Genomic DNA, 26245 nt, shown 5'->3' on the forward strand with positions numbered 1-26245 from the left:
ACTGCTCCTTTCCTTTTCAAAGACAGTTGATCTATGCAAATAGTGAATTGGAAATGCTTATGTCCCCATGCAGTCAAATGGTCCTTGCATGTTATTTGAATATCAGTGGCTCTGCTATTGAAAAGGTTCAAGGATGCTCTCTGACTTCTTTGTGATTACTCAGTGCAGCGTCTTATTCTGAAGAAAAAAACCTCAGGAATAATTAAAGGCTGGGCTAAGGCCTGGGAACACATTTGGGACAGGAATCTCATTTAGACAGGCTCTTTCAAAATAAGGCACAGTTAAATTGACCAGAAGGCAATTATTGAAATGAAAATTATTTTCACTCCCTTTGTCTCCTGACCACCAACCTAACAGCCACAGTATTTTTTTTAAAGGCAAATTGTTAAATGAGATAATTGTGTTGTTAAAAAAAAAAAAGGGGGGGGGGGGGCGAGGAAGAAGAAGAAGAAAAAAAAAAAAAAAAAAAAAAGAGAAGTTAATTTAATCTGCCCGGTACAGATTGGAGGAATACAAATATTTTAATCCTCCATAAAACAGGGAATGCAAATAACACCGAGAAGCGGATTCTGCTGTCGGCCACCAACTGGAATAAAGACGTTGCGTTAAAAAAATACATCTGCCGTGAATACTAATAGCCGCGTCCCACCTCCTCCGCGCCACCGCTGCACAAAAGCGGCCGGGCAGCGCCTCTGCCCCGGGGCGGCGGCGGGACCCGGCGGCCGTTCCGGGCGCGGAACCCTCCCGGGAGCCGCACCTCGCACCCGGCGGCCCGCGGCACCGTCCCCGCGATTTTTCGGGCCGACAGCGTCCCGGCGCGGTGCCTGTCGGCCTCCCGGCCCCGGCCGGGGTGTCCCGGCGGGCAGGGCAGGGCAGGGCAGGGCAGGGCGGCCAAGGGGAGCGGGCGAGGGGCCGAGCTCGGGCTGAGGTAAAAGGAACGCGGGGCCGGCTCGCCGGGCCGAGGCTCCGCTCCCTGCCGGGTGGCGCTGGGGCTGCGGAGGAATGCACCCGCACGGGGTGTTGGGCAGAAGTCAGCTTTGTTTTCGATTTATAATAAAACACATCAAAGGAAACCATCCAGGTCCAGTTTCTGCCAGGCCGGGGTTACAATTCTCAGCTCAGTGATCAAGGACCTCTTTGCATTGCCTTTGCCCCTTCGGGTCAGAAAACGTCCATCACTTACAGGCTCCCCAGAAACGAAGAAGGGAACAGCTCTGGGCCGCAGAGCCGGTTCGTTTAATCAGGAAAATAGAAAGCATGTCACCTTTTCAGAAATAAATGACACCATTCTTTCGTACATGTTGGCGATAATTATATGGTCTGGGGAACTTTTACACAAAGAGGAACTAAAGAACGGACGGTGTGAGAACCGAAGAATAAATCTGATTTCACTCTTTGAATCCCTAGTTCAGCAGCACCTCTTCAGGGGGGGGAGAAGACGCCAACCCGAGGGCAGGGGAGCCCCGGGAAGGAGCGAGCTGCCCACCCGGGCTCGGCGGGGAGGGAGGCAGAGGGGGGAGCTGGGCTGGCCGCCGCCGTGGCCCCGCTCGCCCCGGGTTCTCGCTTCGCCCGAGCAACCGCTCCCCACTCCCACACCTCGCCGACAGCAGCTTCCCGCCGGCTCCCCGAGCCCGGTAAAAAGGCGCCTAAAAAACGGCCGACGACCGCAACCACCAACCGACGGGAGAAGGTAGAATGCCAGGAGAAATGATTTAGCACATGTCATTCGATCGCCGAGTCCCCGCTTCGCAGGAAGCGCGTCCCCTGCCCCCCGCGGCGAATTGCAGCCCTAACGGCTCGTTTTACACTTAAAAGGTAACATTCATGGTTTTGTTCTAATGAGATAATATATAAACACCCGATCCCGTGCCCGGACAGTTTCTTAATTGCGTCTTTCAATTCAAATGGAAACTTTATCTGCGGGAGCTGCAATTTATTTGCAGCCATTATCTGTTCGCCAAGATCCTCTCCCACCCTTCCAAAACGCAGATGAAGGGAATCTAGCAGAAAGCCCGCCCCTTCGGGTAATTGGTGCACTAAGTGTTTATTTTAAGTGAGAATAATTTAGCTACAAATTTCCTCAAGGAATAGCATTCTTAACACGTTAAAAAAAAAAAAAAAAAAAAAAAAAAAAAAAAAAGAAAATTAAAGGCTGAGGATGGGGCTTTGCGGTCGCGCCGGCGGTGCCCAGGCCCGGGCCCTCACGGCGGCTGCTGGGCGCCCCCTAGAGGCCCGCGCTGCCCCACGCTCCCGCAGCAGGCGGCGGGCTCGGGGGCGCGGCCGGAGCCCTCCGCGGGGGCGGCGGCGGCGGCGCTGCGCGGGCCGGGCGGCGGCGGGCGGGCAGCCGGCGGCGGGCCGGGGCGGCGGGAGCGGGCCCCCGGCAGCGGGCGGGCGGGGGTGAACTTCTGTGGGAGACGGCGGGGGCGGGACGGGCCCGCGGCGGCCGCGCGCACCCACCTGAGGGGCAGACGGCGGCGCGGCGGGCTCCGGGCGCGGGGGGTGGCCGGGTCGCCCCGGCAGCTCCTCCGGAGCCGACACCGGCCCGCGGGCGGGCTATTAGCAATTAATGCCGACACCGCGCCGGGGGGCGGGAAGGGGGGGGGGCACCGCCCACCGCGCGGGTCGGCCCCGCACCTGCGGCCGTCCGGGCGCGGCTCCCGGCGGGCACCCGCCGGCGGGCACCAGGCGAGGCACCGCGCCGCCGCCTTCGCGCCGCTGTTTTAACACAAACCCGCGGCAGTGCTTATTTCCGAGATGTGCTAATTGCTACTTGGATGGCAGGGCGCGAAGTCCTTGTCCGTTTCCTAGTACAAAGTAGGTTGCTAGAAAATTTGAAATTGCCTTTCAGCCTAAAGCTGCCTTACCTGAATGTCATAATTACAGTAATTATGTACATCCAAATTACATGCTAATTAAATTAGAATCAAATCGTTCTAAATCGAAATCAAATGAGGTAGCGAGAATTAATCAATGACAACATAAATAGAGAGCTTCCTTCACGGATATTTATTGTAACGATCCAGGCACGAACCTGATCTGGAAGTCACCTGTTTATTTACTTTCGGAACAGTAATAATTTACGGTTCAGCGTTCATTCTAAACGAACCGTTCCGCGGGGCGGCAGAGTTACAGGGCGGCCCGGGAGCCCCCTCGCCCGGGGGCGGAGGCTCTCCGGCCGCCCCGAGGGCCGCTCGGCGGAGCCGGCGGGAGCGGGAGCCCGCCCTGCCCTGCCCCTCCACCGCCCTCAGCGTGGGGGCGAGCTCCTGCCCCCCTCACTCCCTCCCTCGGCCCCGGGCGGCCCCGGCCCCGGCCCCTGCCCCGGCGGAAGGCCGCGCCGCCGGGCCCCGTCTCTTCCCGCCGGGCTGAGGGAGGCCCCTCACGGCGCCTCGGTGCCCGGCCCCTCAGCCCCGCCGTGAGGCAGAGGGTCTAGCCCTATTCCGCGTCTTTTAAGGAGAAAAATAAATAAATAATATAAATAAATAAATATGAATGCTCTTACCGTCATCTGTGAACCGACAGCACCTCCTACAGGGCCCCGGCGCGCTCTGCCGAGCAGCCGCGCTGAGGGCCCGGGGCGGCGGCGTCCCGCGGCGGGCGATCGGCCTGCCCGGGGCCGGGGCGGCGCCGTGAGGGCTCCCACCGGGGTCCCGCAGCTTATGCGGGGAGAGCCGCGCCCACATCATCCCCCCACGACCCTCCCCTTTCGTCTTTTAATCGGTTTTGAACCCACCGTCTTTTCTCCGACCAACGGTGTTAGGCCCAAAGGTGGTGAAGGAGGAGGCCCCTCCTTTCGCAGCCGCCTGGTCGGACGCTAAGGGCCGCTCCTCGTACCGGTAAGGTGGCACAAACCAGCCTGAGGAAAGCGCCGAGAGCAGCGAGCCTCTCCTCCAAAGCTGCACCGACCTTCCCCGAGGCTGTCAGGGCTGCGCGGAAAGCAGGAAAGGTGTCACAAGGATGCATGTTTTGTTTCAAAGCTCTTCAACAGGCAGTCTTTGAGACACATCCCAAACGGCATTACTCTTCTGGTTTGATTTTCATTCACAGTGGCCATCCGTCACAATAAACCCGTGCCATTTGCCAGTCTATTCCTATGCGAAAAGGCAAGATGTACGTAACATACAATTTAACTACATGCAAATGAATAAAATGCAGAGCCCACCGAAGTGCCTAGACCTGTACACGTGGAGCTGTCCTTCCTGCCCCAAGTAGAAGCCTGTCACAGTGCAGCTGGCAGATTCCCGTGCCACACACACAACAACCAGACTGACCCATCGGCCAGAGACCTTTCATTGGAGTAGAGGCACCTTCCAGTACTTACTGGTTATTCCTCCTACCTTTCATGGTGCACTTAACATGAAAACGTTCTACCAGAATAAGCCTTTTCCCTTATCATATTACCCTGTCCTCTCTTACACAGAAGGGTAATAAATTCTTCACAAGAGGTTTTGTTTAGATTGTTTGTATGGGCATTTTGGCAGTCTACCGTTCTTCCTAAATCAGAGCTTCTGTGTGCACATTAATACAGGGCCAGACTCTACTGAATTGTGCACAACCTTTAACTCCCAGCTACTTCAGCAAGAACGCCTGGAGCAACCTAATGCAAATGCATTTAAAACAAGGTGACATCCCTTAATGGCTCTCTATTTCAAGCTCATTCACGTGCACTTGAAAGATAAGCCAGGTCACTTCCACCATGTATTCTACTCTGTGTGATACCGAAAAACTTCCGAGTGACTGTTTTAATAAGCAGAAATGGACTGGTAATAAAAGACAGTCCCATTTGTCCCGTGAGTGAGGAGGGGAAGCAAGCTGCTTGCCAGAATACCAAGTATGGTGATGCCTTTTCACCTGTCCACTAACTAGTGCACTTCCATCTGCCACCCTGAAAACAGAAGAGAAACATTTCCTTAGCTATAAAAACCTTGCAAAGTGTTGCTTTGTGCATTTGTACTGATTCAGAACTCTGGAGAAAAAAAGGCAATTCTTACTGGTTTTAAAGAATAAGGTATTTTATTATGGAAGTTCATAACAACGTGAGCAGCAAATGACTGACAATCAGTAAAAAAACAGTCTGTTTCATGAAAACAAAAGAATGACTATTTACATTATCTTCCTACCACAAACAATGAAATACCTGAAACAGTTGAGGCAGTGAATATTCTTTTCATGTCTTGAGAGATTATTGAACAATAACTTGACATTGTACTGACACATACCAACAGGGGTTCAAGATGTTTAGATAGCCCTGACCAAGCTGTACACTGCAGGAGGTCAAAAAATGTTTGCTACACACTTATGTGAACTATGTCTCTCTGTTGTTTTAACTCATAAAATTGATCTCTTACAGGGAACTTGAGGAAAAATGCTTCAGTATTAAAAAAACCCAACCTCTACAATACAATGTTTTGATATCTGAAGCGGCGATTTTATCCAGAACTCTCTCAAACATTTGTTAGCATTTAGCATATCCCAGCACTCTTCCCAAATTGCTCTCTGCTTCCACTCACAGTTGCATCTAAACAGAAATCATCATTGACAAAACCAGGAATATCACATACTGCTGCTCCAAAGTATTTAAGAACCCTAAAATCAGGTCTATGAATGTATACAAGAGGTATTTGCCAACAAGTATATTTATACAGTAAGAAAAATACATTTATACCTAATTTACAAATATTCCAATGTTATAGAAATTATGCTGTTCGCTTTACATAGGAAAGTTACAGAGGTTGAAAAATGAACAGCAATATGTAATTGAGCCCTTGTTAAAGGTATTCATCAGAGACATTCCTGTCTGCACCTGTCCCCTACACTATCTGTTTTTTTTCCTCTCTCTGCTTCTGCTTCTACTGGGTCTGCTCCTTTCTCTGTGTTCCACTTTACTGCACTTGTCCCCATAGTGCTCTCTGCATTTTTTTTTCTCTCTGTGCACATCTGTGCTGGGGCTTCTGGTTTCATTTCTCCTGTGCTGCTCTTCACTAGGGCTTTGACCTGGACTTTCTCTTATTTGCCCTTGCCTGGAACCGCTGTGACTTGTGCAAGGGTTTCTCCTGCTCCCCTCATCCATGCTTTGGCTTCTACTATCCCACTCCTTTCTTTCAGTCTCTCTCCTATTGGTGCTATGGTATCTGCTTTTGGACTTTCTTTCCCCCTCACAGGATCTCCATTTGTTGTTCTCCACAGAACTATCTTGCTTTAAAAGTCTGTACTTCTCCCTGTCTTTGTCCTTGTTACCGTGACTACTGGAGAGATCTTCATAAAGTTTTTCCTTCCTAGTCTTTGCCTTTCCTTCTGAATCACTGCTGCTGCTAGCCTCTGAAAACTTGTCTTTTTTTCTTTTCTTAGAATACATCTTCTTTTGTGTTGCTTTATCTCTGCTGTCAGTCTCGCTATCACTGCTGCTTACTGAAGTCTCACTGGAGGATGAGGAAGAGGATCTCATCTTATGTTTCTTGTGTTTACTTTTGCTTTTTTTCTTTTGCTGCTTTTTCTTCTTTCTGTCCTTCTTTTTCTTTTTCTTCTCCAGACGATCCAACTTCCTTTTATTTTCAAAATAGAAGAGTAGCACAATCAGATGTGTTAAGATATTCTAAATTACAAAGTCAGTGTCTTTTAAAGTTCGCTACTTCTGATGACCTACACAGTAAATACACTATTTTCCATAAAACCATGTCGAGTTCCTCTCCTCTTTCAGCAAAGTATTATTTTTAAACTGCTAACCTGATATTAACCATCGTAAGAATTCTCCTGTAACCCACAGCTGCTCCTTCAAAGCAGGATGAACGTAATTTTTAAGAAGGTGAGTCAGATATGTCAATTTTGGCCTTGTAACTAGGAATAAATACATTCAGTGGTGGTTTTTTTCCTTGTCAGCCTGCTCTGCAGACTTTGGAAAATCATTACTGCTTTTGTATGTGCATTTTTAGAATAGATTTTGAAAATGAAAAAATGCAATTAGCATCCACTTTGTATTAATGATGGAAACTGAGTCTCTAAAGCCTATTACTCTGAGTTTTCAAGGCAAATAATATGGATATTTTCAATAACCTCTTCTGTCACAACTAGAAATTTACATTTTCTAGCCATAAGTACAATATCCCGTCAGGCACACACATTTGCTGTTATTTGACTGCTTTCACCTTGCTTTTAATTTGCTTTCTGTGTTTATTCTTCTCAAAAAGTCATTGACTGGATAGTGAAACTACCTGCAGTGTATTAAAAAAATCCCTTCACGCTAGTGAAAGGACCCCAATATTTATTGAACTCCAGCTTTCAAAATATAAAGTATCATAATTTTATTGTGCTGGGCCAGCAGAAGTTCAAACAAAATACTTGTTTTAAATTACTCAAACTACATACACATTCCTTACTTAAAAGGAACATAAAATATGCCAACTATTTTCAGAGAATTATTTATTACATATGTAAGTACCATATGTACCTAACCACTCACATACCTGCTTAGCCATTCACCTTCCTCCCCTCCTCCCACTCCCCATATACAGAATGTCTTTTAACCTATTAGGCTGTTTTAACTAGTGATACTTGTATGGGATCTACCAGGCAGTAGTTAGTATTTTTCACTTTAAACATTTTCAGTTTATTTCAGGATGACGTTGCAAATTAACAGAGGAAAAAAAATCAGTTAAGTCCTGACATGTGAAATCAGTAGGATTGAAGCAAAGAATGAAAACCTCATTAACTCTTTATTACAATTACAAAACCACGGGGAGCTCCCTCTGCTGGACCAGCAAACTGTAAACCCTGAACTAAGAGCAGGGTGGAGCCACAGCCAGCCTTGGCCCTGGGGCTCAACGTCAGGTTCAGTTCAGCCACACAGGAGAAGACAACAAACTTTGCCAAGTTGTAAACCAGTAAACAAGAACATAGAACTTTTAACCCTGGAAGAAGATACTGTAAACAATGGAGTGCAAAATAGCAACTGATAGCATCTTCAGGGAGCCAATTATTATTCTTTCCGTATCCCAGTTAAATTGAAAATGAGCCCCAATGCAAAGGTATCACAACTAGATTAGAACAGCCAAGACAAAACAAAACAACTGGATTAAAAAACCATGTTGCATAATGACATTTGTGATCAAATATATGTTAAACTAAGCTATTTTTTTTCTGTACTGATCTTGCTAAATTCTTCAACAGCATAGAAGAGCTACAGGGACAACCATGGAGTCAGAACTACGGGCCACACAGTTCCCTTTCACTGGGTACCACACTTACCTTAGAAGTTTCTGTTTTTGTTTGGTTGACAGTGATTTTAAAAATTCAACTTCTGGATCGTCATCTCCCTCACTTGCAACAAATTCCTAGAACATTGTGGTAAGACATTAAGATCTTCCATATAAAAATAATCTTTTCATTCAGATTTCTGTATTCAAAGTAATGCCTTTATGTACCTTATTTTTGCACAGGCACAAATATATTTGTATTACCAAATCAGCTTAAGACTATTTGGAAAGAGCAGCAAACTTGCTACAAAGCAAAAAAACCCCCCACATTCTGTCTCAAAGCTGAGTGGGTGTTATAATGTGGGGGTTATACAACAGGAGTTATTAGTAACATATGAAAAAAATCACTGCTAGGGAAAGAAACATTTCTGAAACAGTTAATAAAAATGAGCCAATTTTGGAGCCCACATGATTCCTCAGGATAAGTCACTCCATTGTTATCGTGCTTGGATGAATAGGTAAGATGCTAGTCCTGCTCAAACCCAGAGTAATTTAAGCAAATTACTTTTCTGTCTCGGTTTAGTCATTAGGAAAATGGGTATTAACACATCTACCTCACTGTTGTGTTATTAGTCTTTAAATGTTCATAAAGTGTTCTAGCAATGCAAAATACTGTAATCATATAATCTACATACAATAACGCAATCAGCATTGCATAGTTACTTTGAAGACCCTGAATTCTTCAAATTACGTGCATCTGGTACACTACTGTTCTCCACCATGATGTTTTTAATTTTAGCCCCATTCGGGAGGGGAAAGAAGAAACAAAGATTAAAAAGCTCTTCCACAAAAACCCCACCTCAGCTAACATAAACCAAACACACTGATATCGCTGTGATTCATTTAACGGTGTCCATATGCTACATCTTTTTTTAAATGCAAAGGTACATCCATCTGTGGAGATGCAATGAATTGCTGATTTACTCAAGATTTCAAGACCAGCTGAGAGCTTTTGTCCCCTCTTTACTAGTGGTTTGACTATCCTGCCATATGAACAAAGGTTATTTCATGGTGGCTCGCTCAAGGAGTGTATATGACTTTTTCACTTTAAATTTTTATTACAGCACCTCAATTAGAAATGTACCCTGTGCAGTCTAAGTGAAGACAATTAAACATTTTCACTCCCAGAAATAATAAACATAACAGTCAATCAAGTAAAAAAGATCTTCAGATACAGCATTCCTGGCAGTAATTATTTGTGTATACTTCCTCAAACTTCATCCAAAGGCTAGGATTGCACCAGAAGTACGTGGCAAAACCCATAACCATCCCCTTTATGAAAAATTCAATTTCTAGTCACCTAGAGGAGGGCTTTCATTTATTATATGGGGTTTTAAAATAAGTTATTTATGATTCACCGATCTGATTAAAACAAAGCTGGAAAACAGTAAGGTTTTGGACATTTTTGTACTGGTATAGCCATTCAGCTTTCCTATGGATATGCATATTTGAAAACATTAAGTAGCAATTCACAAGCAATCACATTTAGATTTATAGACATTTTCAGCTTACTGGTAAAAAGATCATTACCTGTGATGGATCATTTGCGGTCAAGTTTCTCCCCAGTACATTTTGTTTCAGTGCAAACCCACTGTTTCTCATCTCCGCTATTAGCTCCGAGGGGTGCATTGATGGCCCTGTTCACAAAAATCACAGTTTGAATGTATCATTTATATCTCTCTACCTTTTTTGGACTCCACAGTGGGAATTCAGCTGAAGCTTTGTTAAGTAAAATCAGAGCTAAATCAACTCAATAATCTTCTGCTGAGCAAATAATCAGATATGATTTTCTAAAACAGCAGTCTGGAGATTCAGAATAGAAAATAATTGCATTTTTCTTTAAGTACAAGGGGATTCTCTTATGTAACTTTGTCATGTTGAAATCAATATATTTAGGTAAGTCTAGTAATATATTTTCATTATAGTAAAAAAGCACAGGAAACCTAAAGAAAGCACATTAAATAAGACTTTAAGGCGCCCCTTCTCCCCCAAAACAATGGGAAAACGCACTTACACTGTGTCACTAATAAAGCGTTCTTCATAATGGCAGAAATTTTTGAACATAAATGTTGAAAGTAACCATTATTAGAAATTTAGTATACATATGGAAAATAAATAACTAAATTAAAAAATTATCTATGTCCTTATCTATTCTAGTATATGCCAGGTCTCCCGGCTGTTATCTCCTCAAAGATTTCTGTTTTATCAGCTTAAAAAATATACTACATATTACATTAGAGTAGGTATTTGGGATTGGGCACCTGATCTTTCTTTGCAAACATCTACAAGGAGCACAATAATGGGGTGTATTTTGTATCATTCAGACTTGACTGCATAATTTATAAACCCTGTAACTCACTCTTTTGCTTTAATTGAATACCTGTGATCATCAAAACCTCATGTACTTGTCTGACTAGGTACCTTTTCTGCACCCTAAACATACACTCTTCTGTTAGGTCACTTGCAGTAAATCTCCTTACCAGGTGATTCACTAACCTTACTGTCAATGAATTAGCACTGCTGTAGAAGGTAAAGCTAAATTAGAAGGAAGGTAAAATAGAGCATGGAGCACACGATTACTATTACTTCAGTAAACTAACTGTAAATTATAAGATGAACTAGTCTTATGAGACATACTGATCCTGCTTTGTGGTTTTAAGAGGTTCTTAGTGGTGGAGATGGACAAAACTCACATTTTCAACACAGGAAAGTATGGAAAGTAAAGGGAGATTTTCACTACGGAAAATATATGGAAAGTAAAACAGCACTTTCTCATAAAAAAAAAAGACAACTTCTTCCTTCTGAGAAGTAGGGTCTCTTTCTTTATTTGGTGTGAATTGATTGTGGAGTCCTGCTTGTTGAAGACGTGACTATGCCCAGCGTGACCAAACTTGGTTTGCCTGGTGAGCCGAAGAGGTAAATCTTTTCAGATTGTCTTTGGTTTATGACAACACTTAGGTCATCACCCTTCAAGATCTTCAGACAAAACACTACTGAGTATACCTGATAGCCATATATCTTCATCTGGTTAAGTTCCAATTCAGTCATAAACTGTAAAACAGATGGTAAGACTGAGCTGAGAGGCTCTCAGTCAGCTAAAACCTTGTGAACTGCTGTTGGCTAAATATTCCTGAACAGCATGCATCAGCTTGCAAAAAATCACTCCTACTTCAGGGATAGAAAAGTACTTTGTGTACGATGAAAACTGATGTCCTCACATATTGTCCTCATGGACTTGTGAGACAGCCTGTGAAGAAGCTACCTGTGTGATCTCATGCAGGTGAAAACGTCGAGAGATGACACTATGTCATGAGTTGACAGAACGTCAGATATAGGAATCCTGTAAAAATAGCTGATTGCTACAACTTCTGACAACTAGTCTCTCAGCATTCTTCCATCAGCAAACTAAAAATAAGTTCAAAGTTACAATGTTTCATCATCTGTTTCTTATTCTTTCTGAAACAAGTCAAATACAGTACCTTGCTATTTTTGAACATGACTGTCAAGCTTATTTTCTGGAATTTACATTTTGATAGGGAAAAGAAGAAAAGAAAAAAAACCTTTAAAACTTTTCCAGATGACACTTCTTAAAAACTAAAACATTTATCTGCTTTAAAATTAATTCATAGTCTTGGAAAAGCTTTTTACCATATAGTGGAATTAATTGCATGCTGATATCATACTTATTTTTATGCATTACGACAACTGACAACTTGTTAAATTTTCTACAGCTACAGATACTTAAAATTATATTAAGGGCTTGCACAAAAGAGGCTTCATAGTTAAAGACCCACCAAAGGATTTTTAATATCCTTTTCATGGCCTTTATAATTTTCAAGAAATAGTGTTGTCAAGCAAATAGGCTACAGTTTCTTCCTGCTTCTTACTTTCCACAGCAGTTCTTGCTGCATTAATTCTCTCTGTTATCTGCTGTTTAAGATACTATTTAAGAAAAAAATCCAGGTAGCTCAGTTGACTCAAAGAGTTGGGGCACAAAACCTGGAACCACTCAATGAAGTGTGAAAAGGATTTCAGTCTTCACAAAGTACAACCTGAGTGCAACCTAGACAGCTGGTGGTGCATCTTTATAATATTCATACAATTAAACAAAAGAGCTGTAAATAGTATTTTTCTGAAGCCTATATGAGCATCCATTATACTGGATTGCAGAAGGATATCATACTAGGATTTCTACAATATATTGTAAATTTTCTTTTTTAATAACAAGGAGCACTCCAATTTCTTATCACATTTAACTGAGATTAATTTTAACAGATTCAGTTCTGCTTCTATTAAGCAACCGGGGGGGTGGGGGGGAGGAATAATTCTGGATTTCAATTACTTAAATGCCTAGCTTACAGCAAGCTCTCCCACCTTGCATTACTACCCCCACTCCTATCCCAGAAACAAGAGAAACCTATAGCTGCAATTAATTTCCAATTCTGTCTGTACTTCTCTTGAAGGTGCAAATGCAGAGTGCATGTAACACTCCGTTGTTGCCGCAATGTCTCCTCTCAGAGGCACGGGCACAGGACTCCTCTTAGCAGAACAATGCTGGCTGTAACACACCATCTAGCAGGCCTCCATTAAAGTGTCTAAAGCACATTTTTCAAATTATCCAATATTAGAGAACAGTATGCTAAAACCTCTTTCCATAACGACTGTGATTAAATACCACTTTTTCCTGCAACAGTTTCAGTGGCAGTAAGGACAGACCATAATATTATGATTGCCAGTATCACCAAAAATAGCAGTTTTACTTCTGTCTACTCATGATGCATAGTCTTGACAGTATCTGCTCAATTTATTGATAAAAGCTTTCACTGCTGTCACCAGTGCAGATGAGCAAACTGAATTATTCTTTGCTATCAATTAAGTTTTAAATGGATTTTTATTGTGAAATACATAAGGAAAGCAAGGAGATAAGAAGCAGTAATTGCGGAGCCACTATTCCCACCTGTGGCAGGGGAAATTACAGTAACCAGTTGTACTTAGGTAGTGGCTGCAGTTGTGTGGTGTTAGGAAATGAAGTAGGCTACTCAATATAAAAGTTATTGAAAAAGGCAGTAGAGGCCTCATGGTGCCATTTTAATTATGACTTTTTAACCTTTACTTTAACTAATGCTCATTTTGTGTATAATCAAAACAGAGTATTTAGAATAGGGCTTTTCTAGAGCTTCCCCTTTCTGAGAATGTGTTCTGGCATGGGACATTTTTAGTTTACAGATGTGATCATTTTAATCTAAAAATATCACCATCATCATGACATCAGACTTCTCCTGACTTAGTATTAGAGAGATAATTTACACGAACATAAATGTAAACAAAGCACACTTGCATATCTGCTATTAATTCACCAGTATACACCACACCCCACTCTACCGTATTTAAGAATTTATGAATCAAGGACAAGACACTTTCAAGGTCTATCCTTTATTACTATATAATTTTCACTAACAGTGTAGGCCTAAAGCATGTTGTCTTCATTCTTTCTTATATGCATCTTGGACAACACGATGCCGTAACTCTTCCAAATTGAAATTTGATTTTCTATGTAACAGTGATACTAAAGCCATGCTCTGCTGTAGAAAAATAAACAAACACATTAACTAGGTTTTAAAAAAACGTTCTGCTAGTGGGTTTTAGTTTAGCCCATAATCACATGAAGGATGAATATATGCTGAATTCAGGTTGCTGCCTTCTCTGGGTGGTAGTAAAGGTGTAACGTACGATACAAGGCTTTTTAGGTTTTGCTTTAAAAGAGAAACTAACTTTAAAATTAGCATAGACAGTTTTGTCAAAACACCCATATACTCTTTTTGTGCTCTCCACAGTTCCATATGGTTTTTTTCTCATACAGCTTAAATGGAAATTGAAGAAAAATGGAAAAAAATTACAGACTGAGCCTAATCGCACCGTATCGTCTGTGAACTTTTATTGCAGTTGTGACAGAGATAACAGTAGATACTTATTTATCTAAAGGACAAAGAGCTATTATCAAAATTATGTGATCAAGATCCTGGTCGTGTAGAACGCAGAAAATTTATGCTGCCTCCACTAATTCAGAATTGATCATTTTTTACTGATAATTTTTCCATCTATTTCAGAGATGACTGTATTCAGACCATATTTACACTTCAAAGCATCTGCTGCCATTGGCATTGAGAGAAATCAATGAATATAAAAAAACTCTGACTTTTAATTAGCTCTCCTTCAGAGGGTCTGCAGTTTAACTGAATTTAACACTTTAGCACAGAATTTCAGTATAATCTGCCATGCTTTTGTCATAGGATATTTCAGAGAATCCCGTTTCATTTTTACTTTTCTTGAGTAGTAAAAACCCATTTAATGTTATCAAACTGCTATAGGAATCCATATTTATTGCCTAAATGCCAAGCACAAGACCTCTAATAGGAATCTGTATTTTATGCATTCACACCAAATACAGAGGCTTCTGAAACATATATGGAGGATTATTCTAAAATGTGACAGTTCTTCAACTATGTGAAGATTTAGTTAAGGTTCCTACTGTTCACAATCAAAGGTCTCAGCTGCAGATCATAAAGGAAGGTTTCATACACTGTATGTTTCTACAGATGACTGTTTATACAAATATTCACAGTTAACACATTCAAATACCTTTTCTTTGTTATTATAGATTCAAGAAAACACTTAAATCAATTCCTGCATTCCTGATACAATGCAGGGTTTTATCTGTTGGGAAACAAAAAAGTAACATATTTGTTACTGAAAAAATGCAGTGAGATATAGACGTAATATAACATAGACATAGGTTTCCTTCTTTGCTATCTCCATAGGACTGATAATTTCAATTATTACAATGGAAAGGAATTTCACCCAAAAGCTAAAGATCAGTGGAACACACTAAGTGACAGAGTGATGGAAGCCACAGCCACAGTTAGTTTAGGGACACTCAGGCAATGAAAAGAGAGGGCGCATACTCTAGGAGCTGATAATGAGTCTCCAGAAGGCTGCGTTTGCATAGGCATATCTAGTGCTTCTTTATCTTTGTAGATCATAAGACATTAGATACACATACATGTTGCTGCATTACATTTTTACCATTATTTGCCTGAATTTTCCACAGCATACTGATCACTTTACTTTCCTTCTTCTCGGTAATTCCACTGGACGGATCACATATGGAGCCAGCTGGCTGTAGAACATTCAAGGCAGTCCATAGCAAAGCAGGATGCCCAGCACCCTCCAGGCTCAGATTTCATAGGCCAAGAACATAAGAACCTTTTTTCATCTTACCATCCCACTTCTGACTATGCCTTTCATAAAATTGCCTCCCCACTGGAGACACTAGGCTTACTTTGATAAGATAGCAATACCTTTCTTCATAAGACAGTAATAGATTTCTAGAGATTCCTAGCAGGTTATTTGTTCTAAAAAACATACAATAAAAGTTGTAAGCATCTAAGCTTTCATAGCATTTTAGCAATCGCCCCCTAACCCTCATTGAACAGAAAAGATTGCTTGCAGGAAAAAAAAAAAAAAAAAAAGAAAAATTGAAAAAAAGAGGTACTTAGTTTGTCCCAACTTCACCTGACTGAGAAAGTTCCAGGCAATTTTGAAGTGAAATAACAGTATTACTTCAAAACATTTTGCATAAAAAACCTGCTAGTCTCTGTTCTAATAAAGTCAAAGGCTTTTCAGGCTCACAAAAAAAAAGCACAAAGATCAACAGATGCTGCTGGCTAATGATAAAAAAAGGACTGTAAAAACAGGCAAACTTTTAGATGCTAGTTACCTGTTTTGGTTTTTTTTTTTTTTTTTTCTGGTATATATTACATATTTTATACATGCATATATACACAGTGGCATATAAAGTCAGAACCACCACTGATATTTTCATCTTCTCTGAACTTTGAAAGTTAGGATTTTATCAGTAAAAAATCCTGTAAATCAGTTTAGTCCAAAGAAGCATTTTGATTGCCTAATTTAGCTTTGTAAAGGAGAAGTAAATCTTATAAGTTGGTTTCTGTAAGCCTCACAGCTGGAACATTCTAACACTACTTTGCAGTTTGCAGTGATCAAAGTTACTTACTTTATATCTAAAACTAAGATTTTCATAATGGAAATAATGCAACACCAGGGGGTGCAGTTATCATGAAATAATTACACTCCTGGGAGATTACAGACAAGGCTGTACCCCAGGGGTGTGATTATCCCATGATAACCATATCCACTGAAACTGCCTTATTGCAAAAATAATCTCTATTCACTGGTGAGATATTATTCAATAGGCTCTTTTTTAATGGTAAGATTATTATTTTTTTTTTGGTATGAATTACCAGCTAGATAAGTAAAATGGTCCCAGAAGCAAAATAACCAAGCCACCATGCCAAAGTTAAGGTACTGATTGTAATTATTTTTGTTTGCTGAAGTTCTGCAGTGTACGTCAGATCTTGTAAGACAGCAGTCTTTTCTCACAGAACACAGTTCTGTGCCACAGATGCACTTTTGCCCTGCAGTAGTTCCACTGGAATAAACTGAAGTCCATGACTGGTCTTTGCATACAAGACATTCAACACTGAACCCAAAACAGCAATTGCCAATCAGTTTACGTGCAAAGAGGCAGAGTGCAATGCAGTTCTCACATAAGATTCAAAGACAAATATCCTTCTGCTGAAATAAGAGAATCACAGCTGATAGAACTTATGGGAAAGAAAAAGCCTATATTGGTGGTTATTTTATGATGTGAGAAAAAATGTACGCAGGTGATCAATTACTCTTTTTTTTCCTCACAGAGAAACAGAGCAGGAACTTTAGATAATGCAACTAAATCAGACATAGCAGTTTCGTTTTCATTCATTTGAACGCAAACATTTCTTCCGAGGCTGAAAAAAATAGTCTGAGTCCAAATAAGACATTTTGTTTCGTTCTCTTTCTGAAGCAAGAAAAAACATGAACAAAACACAAACTGAAATTGTATCAAGTGCTCTTGAACTTATCTTTTACATTACTTAAACTTTTAAATTCAAATAAGAAGTCTACATCCTACTGAAACTCACCAATTTGGGTATTTAAAAAACAAACAAACATTACCACTGGGCTTTTATTAAATTGAAGTCACCGTTCAACTAAGACCTCTGAAGGCTCAGTTTTTAGGAAGGGGAGAGAAGAAAGGCAAGGATGGGGAAAGGTTGCACTTGTTTTTAACTCAGTAATCTGGTTATCCTAATAAAACATATTTTTTCCCCTTAAGTTCTGTCAAAAGCTTTTGCTTTTGACCAAGGAGAAAGATGGAAACGTCCCTCCTCTTAGGTAAGTGCTAATCCTTTATACATGCATAAGGATCTGTTAGCAGTATTGTGGCTACCACTGTTTCTGCTGGTTTTGGCTGGGATAGAGCTAATTTCCTTCATAAGAGCTTGCATGGGGCTATGTTTTGGGTTTGTGACCAAAACACTGTTGATAACACAGAGATGGTTTAGTTGCTGCTGAGCAGGCCTGCACAGCATCCAGACCTTTCCGCTTCTCTCACCAACCCCCCAGCAAGGGGGCTGGGGGTGCACAAGTAGTTGGGAGGAGACACAGCTGGGACAGCTCACCCTGACTGACCAGAGGGATGTTCCTCACGGTACAACATTGTGCTCAACCATAAAAGCTAGGGGAAGAAGGAGGGACGTTGGCAGTGATGGCGTATGTCATGGAGATGGCTGAGCACCCGCCTGCCAGGGGGAAGTGGCGAGTGAATTCCTTGGTCTGCTTTGCTCGCATGCATGGCTTTTGCTTTAATTAAACCATCTTTATCTCAACCCGTGAGTTTTCTCTTTCACCCTTCCAATTCTCACCCCTGCTCTGCTGTGGGGGAGCAAGTGAGTGTGGGGCTGAGCTGCCTATCTGGGCTAAACCACCGTGCTTCCTTTCCAGGTGGATTTACTCATGTTTCAATGATTTATAGTCTAAATTTGGTCTTTTGGACCTGGGTTTGTAGGTGTGGCGGGGTTTTTGGTAGCAGGGGAGGGGGCTACAGCAGTGGCCCTTGCGAGAAGCTTCTCTAAGCTCCCCTGGCTCCAAGTCAGACCCACCTCTGCACCAAGGCTGAGATAATTAGCTGCGCCTCTGCAGTAACATATTTAAGAAGGGAAAGCAAGAAGAGTTGAAGTTGTGAGGAAGAATTGTGACATCTCCGTGAACACCAAAGAGGAAAGGGAGTAGAGGAGCACCAGAGACCCCCCCTGCAGCCTGTGGTCAGACAGCTGGGCCACCCCTTCTGGCACCCATGGAGGTCCATGGTGGAGCAGATGCCCACCAGTGGTCTGTGGGGGGCCCTACACTGACGCAGGTGACTGTGCCCAAAGGAAGCCGGGACCCGATGGAATGAAGCAGCCCCCACTGTTGTAGTTCAGCACTGGGAAGACTGTAACATGAGGAGGTGACCCACACTGGAGCAGCTCAGGAATGGCTGCATCCCATGGGAAGGACTCACCCTGGAGAAACACTGTGGAGGACTTTCTCCTGTGAGAGGGGGATGATGCTGGAGCAGGGGGAGAATGCCAGAAGCTACCCCCTCTCCAAGATAGAAAAAGCGGCAGGACTGACTACACTCCCCTTCCCTGCCCCCTGTGCTGCTCAGGGGGAAGAGGTAGAGAGATCAGGAGCAGAACTGAAACTGGAAGAAGGGAGGGATGGAGGAAGGTGTTTTTAAGATGAGGTAATGCTTCTCACTGTCCTACTCTGTTAAGGGGTTGTTGTTGTTAGTATCTGTATTGAATTTATATTCTTTTTTCTTCCCCTAATGAGTCTGTCTTTTGCCCAGGTGAGTCACCCCTCCCTGTCCTTATCTCAATTCCCAAGTCTTTTGCTTCATTTTTTCCTTCCTAGGGTTGGTGGGGGGAAGCAGGGAATGAGTGGCTGCTGTGTAGTGCTCAGTTGCCCTCTGGGCTCAAACCACTACAATTTCGGATACAATTTATTTCATAAATGGAGTCCTAGTATATTGACTACAGTACTAAAATTTTATTCTGGTGTCACCTGTATTCCTTATTGTATCTGTATTTCTCAGATGTACCCTTTCATTTATGAGGCAATATTTATTTCAACTTCCCGATACAAAACTAGGAACAAGCTTTCAAAGATGACTTTCTACATATGGAATTACTTCCTAACCTTTAAAAGTATTATTTACTTTAATAATTTAGCCCAACATTTTTCTATTTTTTCTTGACAGCTGGTTGCAAACATACTTTTTACACATTTAGCTATTAAAACCACCAAATAAATACACATTCCAGACTTGCAGTATATCATAACCAGTCACTCCCTATCCTTGAAATCCCTGCTCACTGTTTTCTTCAGAGGTGTGTGTTTTCTTCTACATTCTAGAAACAAACAGACAGCTTCTGAATGTTGTTCTTTGGAGTTCAGACCTTAGAAGTCAAGTGGTTTTGTAATTTTTTTTTTTTTTTTTTGGTGTTGACAATCACAATAAATGAAAGCTCTGTTCTATTTACGTTTTTACCAGTTTTATAAGCATGAGCAGACATTTCTTTGTGACACATGGCAGGGGCGGGGTGGGAAGGAATTCAAATGCTTCTGGATTTTTTTTTAAACCTAATCATCAGTTCATGAAACAGAAAGGTTTCATAAAAAGATGGTATCATAAAAAGCCTCTGTCCCTTACAAAGCAGTGTTTTCTGCAGTTCTAGACAACCTAAATAAGAACAGTGCGGCAATGGACATTTTTGCAGTACTATAATCAGAAAAATAATTAGGAATTTAATCTAGAGACATAAAAGCTACTTAGGAGTGCCACAATTACTGATAAAGGAAGAAGCAGAGCTTGAGGAGATGGGTTGTACTGAGGAACAGAAGACGGTTCTTAAGAGGCAGATACCAATTCAGCATTAGGACTTGTAACAAAGCATTAAGCATAAGTAATGAGCAGAAACAAAAAGCAACTGAGAGAAACAATCAAGACAACATTATATTGTTGTGGGGTGTTGGTCAGAACATGATAGAAATTGTCGTTTTAATGTTGCAGTGTCTGGTGAGGAAATGTAAAAACACAGCTTTATCCTCAGTGTAGGTTAATTTTTGCAAAAATAACTGCAGATCTGCAACACTGTAACAACTGGGCAGAACTCTCAGCAACACAAAGATAATGACTTGCTCCCATCCCAGACAACACAGGACTGGTGTCACAGTTTAGTTAAAAAAAATAATTAAAAAAAAAATGTGTGATGTAAGCTTTAACATACCACGTGAATCAAATATGAGTCTTAAGACAATCAGTGAATTCAGTAACTTGTGTTCTCACTTAACTGTAGTGCTTCATTTACATACGTGGAATTCCAGAAGTTGTCAAAGGAGCATAATTTAGCTTGTTATTAAATCAAATGAAGTTTTAGAAAAGTTGATGAAAGGATTGTATTCCTGAGGTTGGAAAAAGCAGACAACCTTTCATCTGATGATCTAATTAATGATATTACCCCTTCCTATAAGCCTCGTATCTATTAAATCAAGAACTTAAAATTGTTTTAAACTTTACCTACACTGTTTTTATATAGTTTCCCTGAAAGAAAGTAGCAGTATCATTACAGCTGACTATTCAAAACCAAGAACAGTGTCTTACAAATTATATATACAAACCCTGATCTGTCGCCCACCCCTACTCCCTGAAATCTTTCCTCAGCCTGTAAAAAAGTCTATGCTCAGCACAGCACACTGTCTTCCAAGTTCCAGAGTTGAAAACAAGAGGGCACTGCTGCAGTCCGAGAACATCTAAGTAGTTTTAGAGTACTTTCCTTCACACAAAATTTATCATATGTGCTAAATCACTCTCTTTAGGCTTAGACAGTTTGGAAAGCTATCTGAAGAACATCTCTCTGACAGGAAACACCCACAGCAGTCAAACGCTACCTATACCTAGTTAGTTCAGTTAGGTTTGAAACAAGCAGTTATATTGACACTGCAAAGTGTCCATATTACACTGTTATGAATAATAAGGAGTCCGTTTTCAAGTTTGTGCAAGCACGTACAATTACTTTCTGCTTTCCCAGCCAAACACTCCCAAAATATACACACATCAGTTGAACTGGGAGGGGGGAAGCAAGTTCTGCAGCACAAAAGCGTATTTGACATGTAAGAGCTACACAATATAATTCTACCACCACCAAACACTCCAAGCACAATTTCTTCTAGAGGTAAGAACGAGGAAAGAAAATGATTTAATGTTATAACCTACTGAATAGAAAGGCTGAGAACATCAACTACAGGATGGCTGATACAACGGTATAATCATCAGACAGTGCCCAAAATCAGGAGTGTAAGAGTCCCCATTTCCTTTAACTTAAGTCTTCTGGGCTTCATCTCAAAGTGACATATTTGTGTGATTTAGTTCTGAAAAGCAAGACTGTTGATAGGCTAAATATGTAATGCAACTATGAGCTACTACATATAACAGATAACCCGAGGAAAGACAATGTTACCAGATGTTTCTTTAACATGCCACAATTTTAAGAATCTTAGAAGTGTTACAAACTTGGGTCAACTTACAGAAAACAAAGTACTGTAGGCAAAAAAATATTAAATTTTAATGTTTATACCCACTTCTTTAAACCCCATCTAACACTAAATGCTGCCTGACTTCAAGGAACAGGAAAGGTAACACAGGAAAAAAATTGTAGTTCAGGAAGCAACATGAAGCCAGCTGAAAAGGAAACCAGGCATTTGGAAATCTAGGTTTCAATTGCTTGTCCATTTAGAGAAGCACAAATACATATAGTAAAAAACCCCAAACCTCTACTTTTATTCAAGTGATTAAAAAAAGATATACTGATACATTCCAGATTTTCCAAGCAGTTTGCCTGAATCTGAACTGGGACAGTCTTTAACAATCCATTACATTAATTTTTTTTTTGGTGACACAAATATAGTCAATCTCATTGCAGCTTCCAATTTTTGCCACAGATAGAATCAAAGCAACAGTCATTATGGAATCTTTTTTAAATGTGTTACTAATTAGAAAAGTAGGTCCCTGTCATTTTAAATAATTAACTTCAAATTGTGGATCCCACATTTGGAATAAAGAAGCATTTTTCCCACTTCATCAACTCTTTGAAAGATGATAAACTTAAGCCCTCTAAAATTAAATGTGTGGAGTTCCCCAAAATTTCTAACCAGCATTTTTAAAAGACACTCACTGCCTACCTGAACCGTCACTGGAGACTGAACTCGCATTAATTCCAGAAAGGCCAAATAAGGGACATTCTCGATCAGTGTTTACATGACCCCACTTGTGGCATTTAATACATCTCACATTCCGCACCTAAAAGGAAAAAAAAAAAAAAAAAAAAAAAAAATCATAATTTAGTTAACAATGCAGTTTAATATTTATAGAAATGTCTGTGTTATTAGGCACAAGAGAAGCTTTTAAACTCACTGAGAAACAGATGATAAAATTAAGAGAGTCCATGTGAATGTTCTGCAGTTACATAATATTTGAAATATACCCGAGACATCCACAGAGTGAAATTTATGTAACTTGCCTGGATACCAAATGGCTGATCTCTGATATTCATATCATCCTTAGCATATCTGGTACACAAACACAAAAGAAAACAAATACTCAATTCACCCTTTTTTGAAAACCACCATATACAAAGCTACTTTTTATTGCTAAGTGTGTATCTATTTCAAAGATATACTTCTGGTAAACATTAGTTTTAATGTGTTCTTGAATATGGATGTAAAATTAAAACAAAAACTAAGCTGGTCAAGGAAACAGTTCCAGGTTTACAGGTTTTACTAATTAACTGCCAGGACATGACAAGATTACACAAGTGACCTGCTCAAAAATAAGCAGGAAAAAAAGTAAAAGGAAATAGGAAAAAAAAGGATATAAGAGGTAAGTAAGAAGAAAAAAAAATTATTCAGATAAAATCCAGAGATCTTACTTTTCTCGAGGGGCGACTTTTTGCCATTCAAACTTGTATTCAGTCTCTCCTTCTTGCTATAAAACAGAAAACATCATAAGTTTGAAATGAAAAAAAAAAAAAACATTAAGTAAGAACAAAACAAAGAAAAAATATAATGAAATACCTCTTTAGTCTCCTCTTTGAATTTTCAGAAATCATGGAAAGAAAAGAAATGATACATTAATTATTCATGTAAAATGCAGCTGGTGTGTAAGCTGGAGACAAAACATTTTATGATTTATACTAATACAATAGCTCAAATACTCGGAAAGCAACTTTATTTAAATATAGAATTAAATAATCAGCCTCTATTAGATGGCTATAAATCCTGTAAAACCAGAATCAGCGTTTAAAATTATATTCACTTGATATACAAATACAAAAAACTTTACTTTTTTTTTTTTTTTCAAAAGTAGCAAAAATACTTAATTTTGGAATCTTTAAAAAAATACATATTTTTTTAGGAAAAATCAGTAGTTTGAGATTGTATTTGCTCTAAACTTGAGGGATTACTTTAAGAGCTTTTAAAGTGAAATAATTGCAAAATTTGCTCTACAGGAATGAGCCCATCCAAGGGGTTAATTTCCAAGGGTTTTCATGCAAATGGGAAAGATGCATTTTAAAGGGAACATGTTTTCTTTTAAAGTGAATATGTTTTCTAATTCTGCACTTACATTCAGATTTTGCTGAAATTAAGTGACTGATAGGAGTACCACCAGGTACCTAGTAACTTCCGTTTATGAATCTATCATAGTCAGACCCATTAGAGTCAGGTCAGCCAGCGCTTTTGACTACAGAATCTCACTATTTATTATTCATAAAACTTCCAGTAATTAACTTCTTGCTTTGGTATTTCCTATGCTTGACACGTATCAAGCTGAATTATAGGCAGAACTTTTGCTTAAAAGTGACCCTGCCTTTTCGAAAAAGTAGAGTAGGCCAAAATACAGGTTTGTGCTGTTTGAGTCATTGCCTTGTTAAGGTCCAGTCTTCCCTGTCCAGTGGCTTTATCACTGGCTAAAGAAATACCTTTGGTCAAGGACAGAATTTCTACTGTTGCCAGGAAAGATATTTTATCTGTTTTTTCCGTTCATATTGAACTGTTGCTTAAAAAAGACTCTCAACCATTCTCAGTCTGAAAGAAATTAAAGTATTGTGAGATCAAAATTATTACATACTGTGTATGTCTGCATATTATCACAGGAAGAACTAAAAATCATACCTTCTACCATTACCTCACTATGAACATATTATTTTAAAATAAAAAACATTGTGCTTATTTCTTCAGAAGACTTTTAGCTTTGCAGTACTGTCTGCTCATGATCAGGAAACGGTAGTACCTTTCTTTGCACCAGGTGGGGCCTCATACATGAAATTAAGACCATTCTTCACACGCTCATCACCCATAAGCAATCTAAATAAAAAGGGCAGAGTTCAGGGTGTTATACACAGAACAATCATGTTGTTACTACTTACTAAAAAAAAAACCAACAAAAAACAACAACAACAAAAAAACCCAAACCAAAACAAAAAAAAAAAAACAAAAAAAACAAAAAACAAAACAAAACAAAAATGTCCAGCAGGAAATTGCTTTAATAACTGGCAATTTTTTCATTTGTTAACTTGAGTAACAGAAGTTGAATACCACAAAAACCTGAGAGACCAGTCAATACCTCTGCGCGCTCCACTGTGTACCAAAAATCACACATTTTAATCACAACCGGAACATAACCATGTGTCCACAGAATTATGAAAGACAGATTTCCGTGTGATTCAAATATATTGTTGTACAAGGTTACCTGCTGTTCTGGGCACCGTAACGTATTTTGAAATTAATTAGAAGACACATACAAGCCACTTTAAAGAAGTTCTTGTGACCTCTACTCTGAATGAGACACCAATTTCTGAGTCATAGTCCTCTCCTACTACTACAGTCAATGGGAGACAGTATTTCAAATAACTCACAATGTACATCACCATCATGAAAACAAGTGACAGGAGGAAGAAGTGTGTGATCTCATGTCAGTTCTCACCTATTATCATAGGATTCCTGTTCTTTCAGATACTGCTGCATTAATTCTTCTTGCTTTTTCTTATCATATGATATTTTCTGCTCCGCCATCCATACCTAGTTAAAACAAGTTTCTACTTCAAACAAATACAAAAGTACCACATAATGTATTCACGTATAAATACTTAACTGGCTTAATGTATTGAAAATACTTAACAAGGGAAAGTTCCTATTCCAATCACACAAAATGTATTATTTTCCTCCAGCATTTTGACAAATTAACTTCACACAAGCAGCAATTTTGATAAGCTACAACTCCAATAACACTTAAGAACTGAAAAAACATGGCAAAGTTTAGTAATTTAAAAGGAAAAGTAGGCTCAGAAAGCATCCTGGGTGTGCCACCCTCTTCAGCAGCAACGCTTCCTCACTTAGGTCTCACCAGGCCCCAAATCCCTGGTTCTCTCGGAGCTCCTGCGATGGCACAGTGCTGGGAAGAGAGGCCTGGAACCAGGCCAAGGCAGGTGTGAAATATTGGGAAAACCTGGGCACATCGGGAGAGGCGGGGGTTTTCCCGGACCGTGCGTGGTGCCTGTTTATCCAGAGAGTCGGATGTTGAAAAGCATGATCCAGAAAAAGGCGACAGATACACGCACCCGTGAGCGAGGAAACCTGCCGCTCCAAGTATTTCTTCACATCTTCCCCTGCCTCTTCCTTCCCCCTTGCCCCAGCCCCAGTCCCTCCCCTGGAAGGCGACATGTCCCGCTGACGCCGCTGCAGTGCCGGAGCCCATCGCCCCCCCGGCCCCGGCCCGGCCCGACTGACCGCTCGGCTGAGGGGCCGCGGCGCCTCACCCCAGACCGGCCCCCCTCACCTTTTTGATGTTGGACTTGGAAGCGGGGTGAAAATCCTTCTTGCACATGAAGTTGGCGAACGACTTCCCCATGGCGGCGGCAGGAGACGGAGCCACCGGCTCCCCCGCACCGACGCGAGCCCTCAGCCGGCTGCCTGCGCCGGGCCTTCCGGGTCGGCGGGCG

At 41.0% G+C, this 26245-nt stretch overlaps 1 protein-coding gene across 1 annotated transcript; it reads right to left on the minus strand.

Annotated features, from left to right (window-relative positions):
* Positions 1-4991: 4991 nt before the first annotated feature.
* CIR1 (corepressor interacting with RBPJ, CIR1) lies at positions 4992-26235 on the minus strand. Its single transcript, XM_042784225.1, has 10 exons — positions 26083-26235; positions 25231-25325; positions 24538-24611; positions 23322-23335; positions 23177-23232; positions 22769-22817; positions 22431-22548; positions 9777-9883; positions 8239-8324; positions 4992-6539 (listed from the first exon to the last, which is right to left on the minus strand). Exons 1-10 carry the CDS (start codon positions 26152-26154, stop codon positions 5813-5815), a joined length of 1398 nt encoding a protein of 465 aa, XP_042640159.1. The 5' UTR covers positions 26155-26235; the 3' UTR covers positions 4992-5812.
* Positions 26236-26245: the final 10 nt, after the last annotated feature.

Source organism: Tyto alba, unplaced genomic scaffold (assembly GCF_018691265.1).
Source record: "Tyto alba isolate M040663 unplaced genomic scaffold, T.alba_DEE_v4.0 Super-Scaffold_7, whole genome shotgun sequence".
In the NCBI taxonomy this organism is placed as follows: Eukaryota; Metazoa; Chordata; class Aves; order Strigiformes; family Tytonidae; genus Tyto; species Tyto alba.

Excerpts from the sequence above, each read along its gene's own strand:
- CIR1 (XM_042784225.1), bottom strand. The coding sequence starts at position 26,154 with ATGGGGAAGTCGTTCGCCAACTTCATGTGCAAGAAGGATTTTCACCCC. Across the intron at positions 9,884-22,430 it reads AGTCTCCAGTGACGGTTCAG|GGCCATCAATGCACCCCTCG; the intron begins GTAGGCAGTGAG and ends TTTTGTGAACAG. Across the intron at positions 6,540-8,238 it reads CAAAAACAGAAACTTCTAAG|GAAGTTGGATCGTCTGGAGA; the intron begins GTAAGTGTGGTA and ends TGAAAATAAAAG.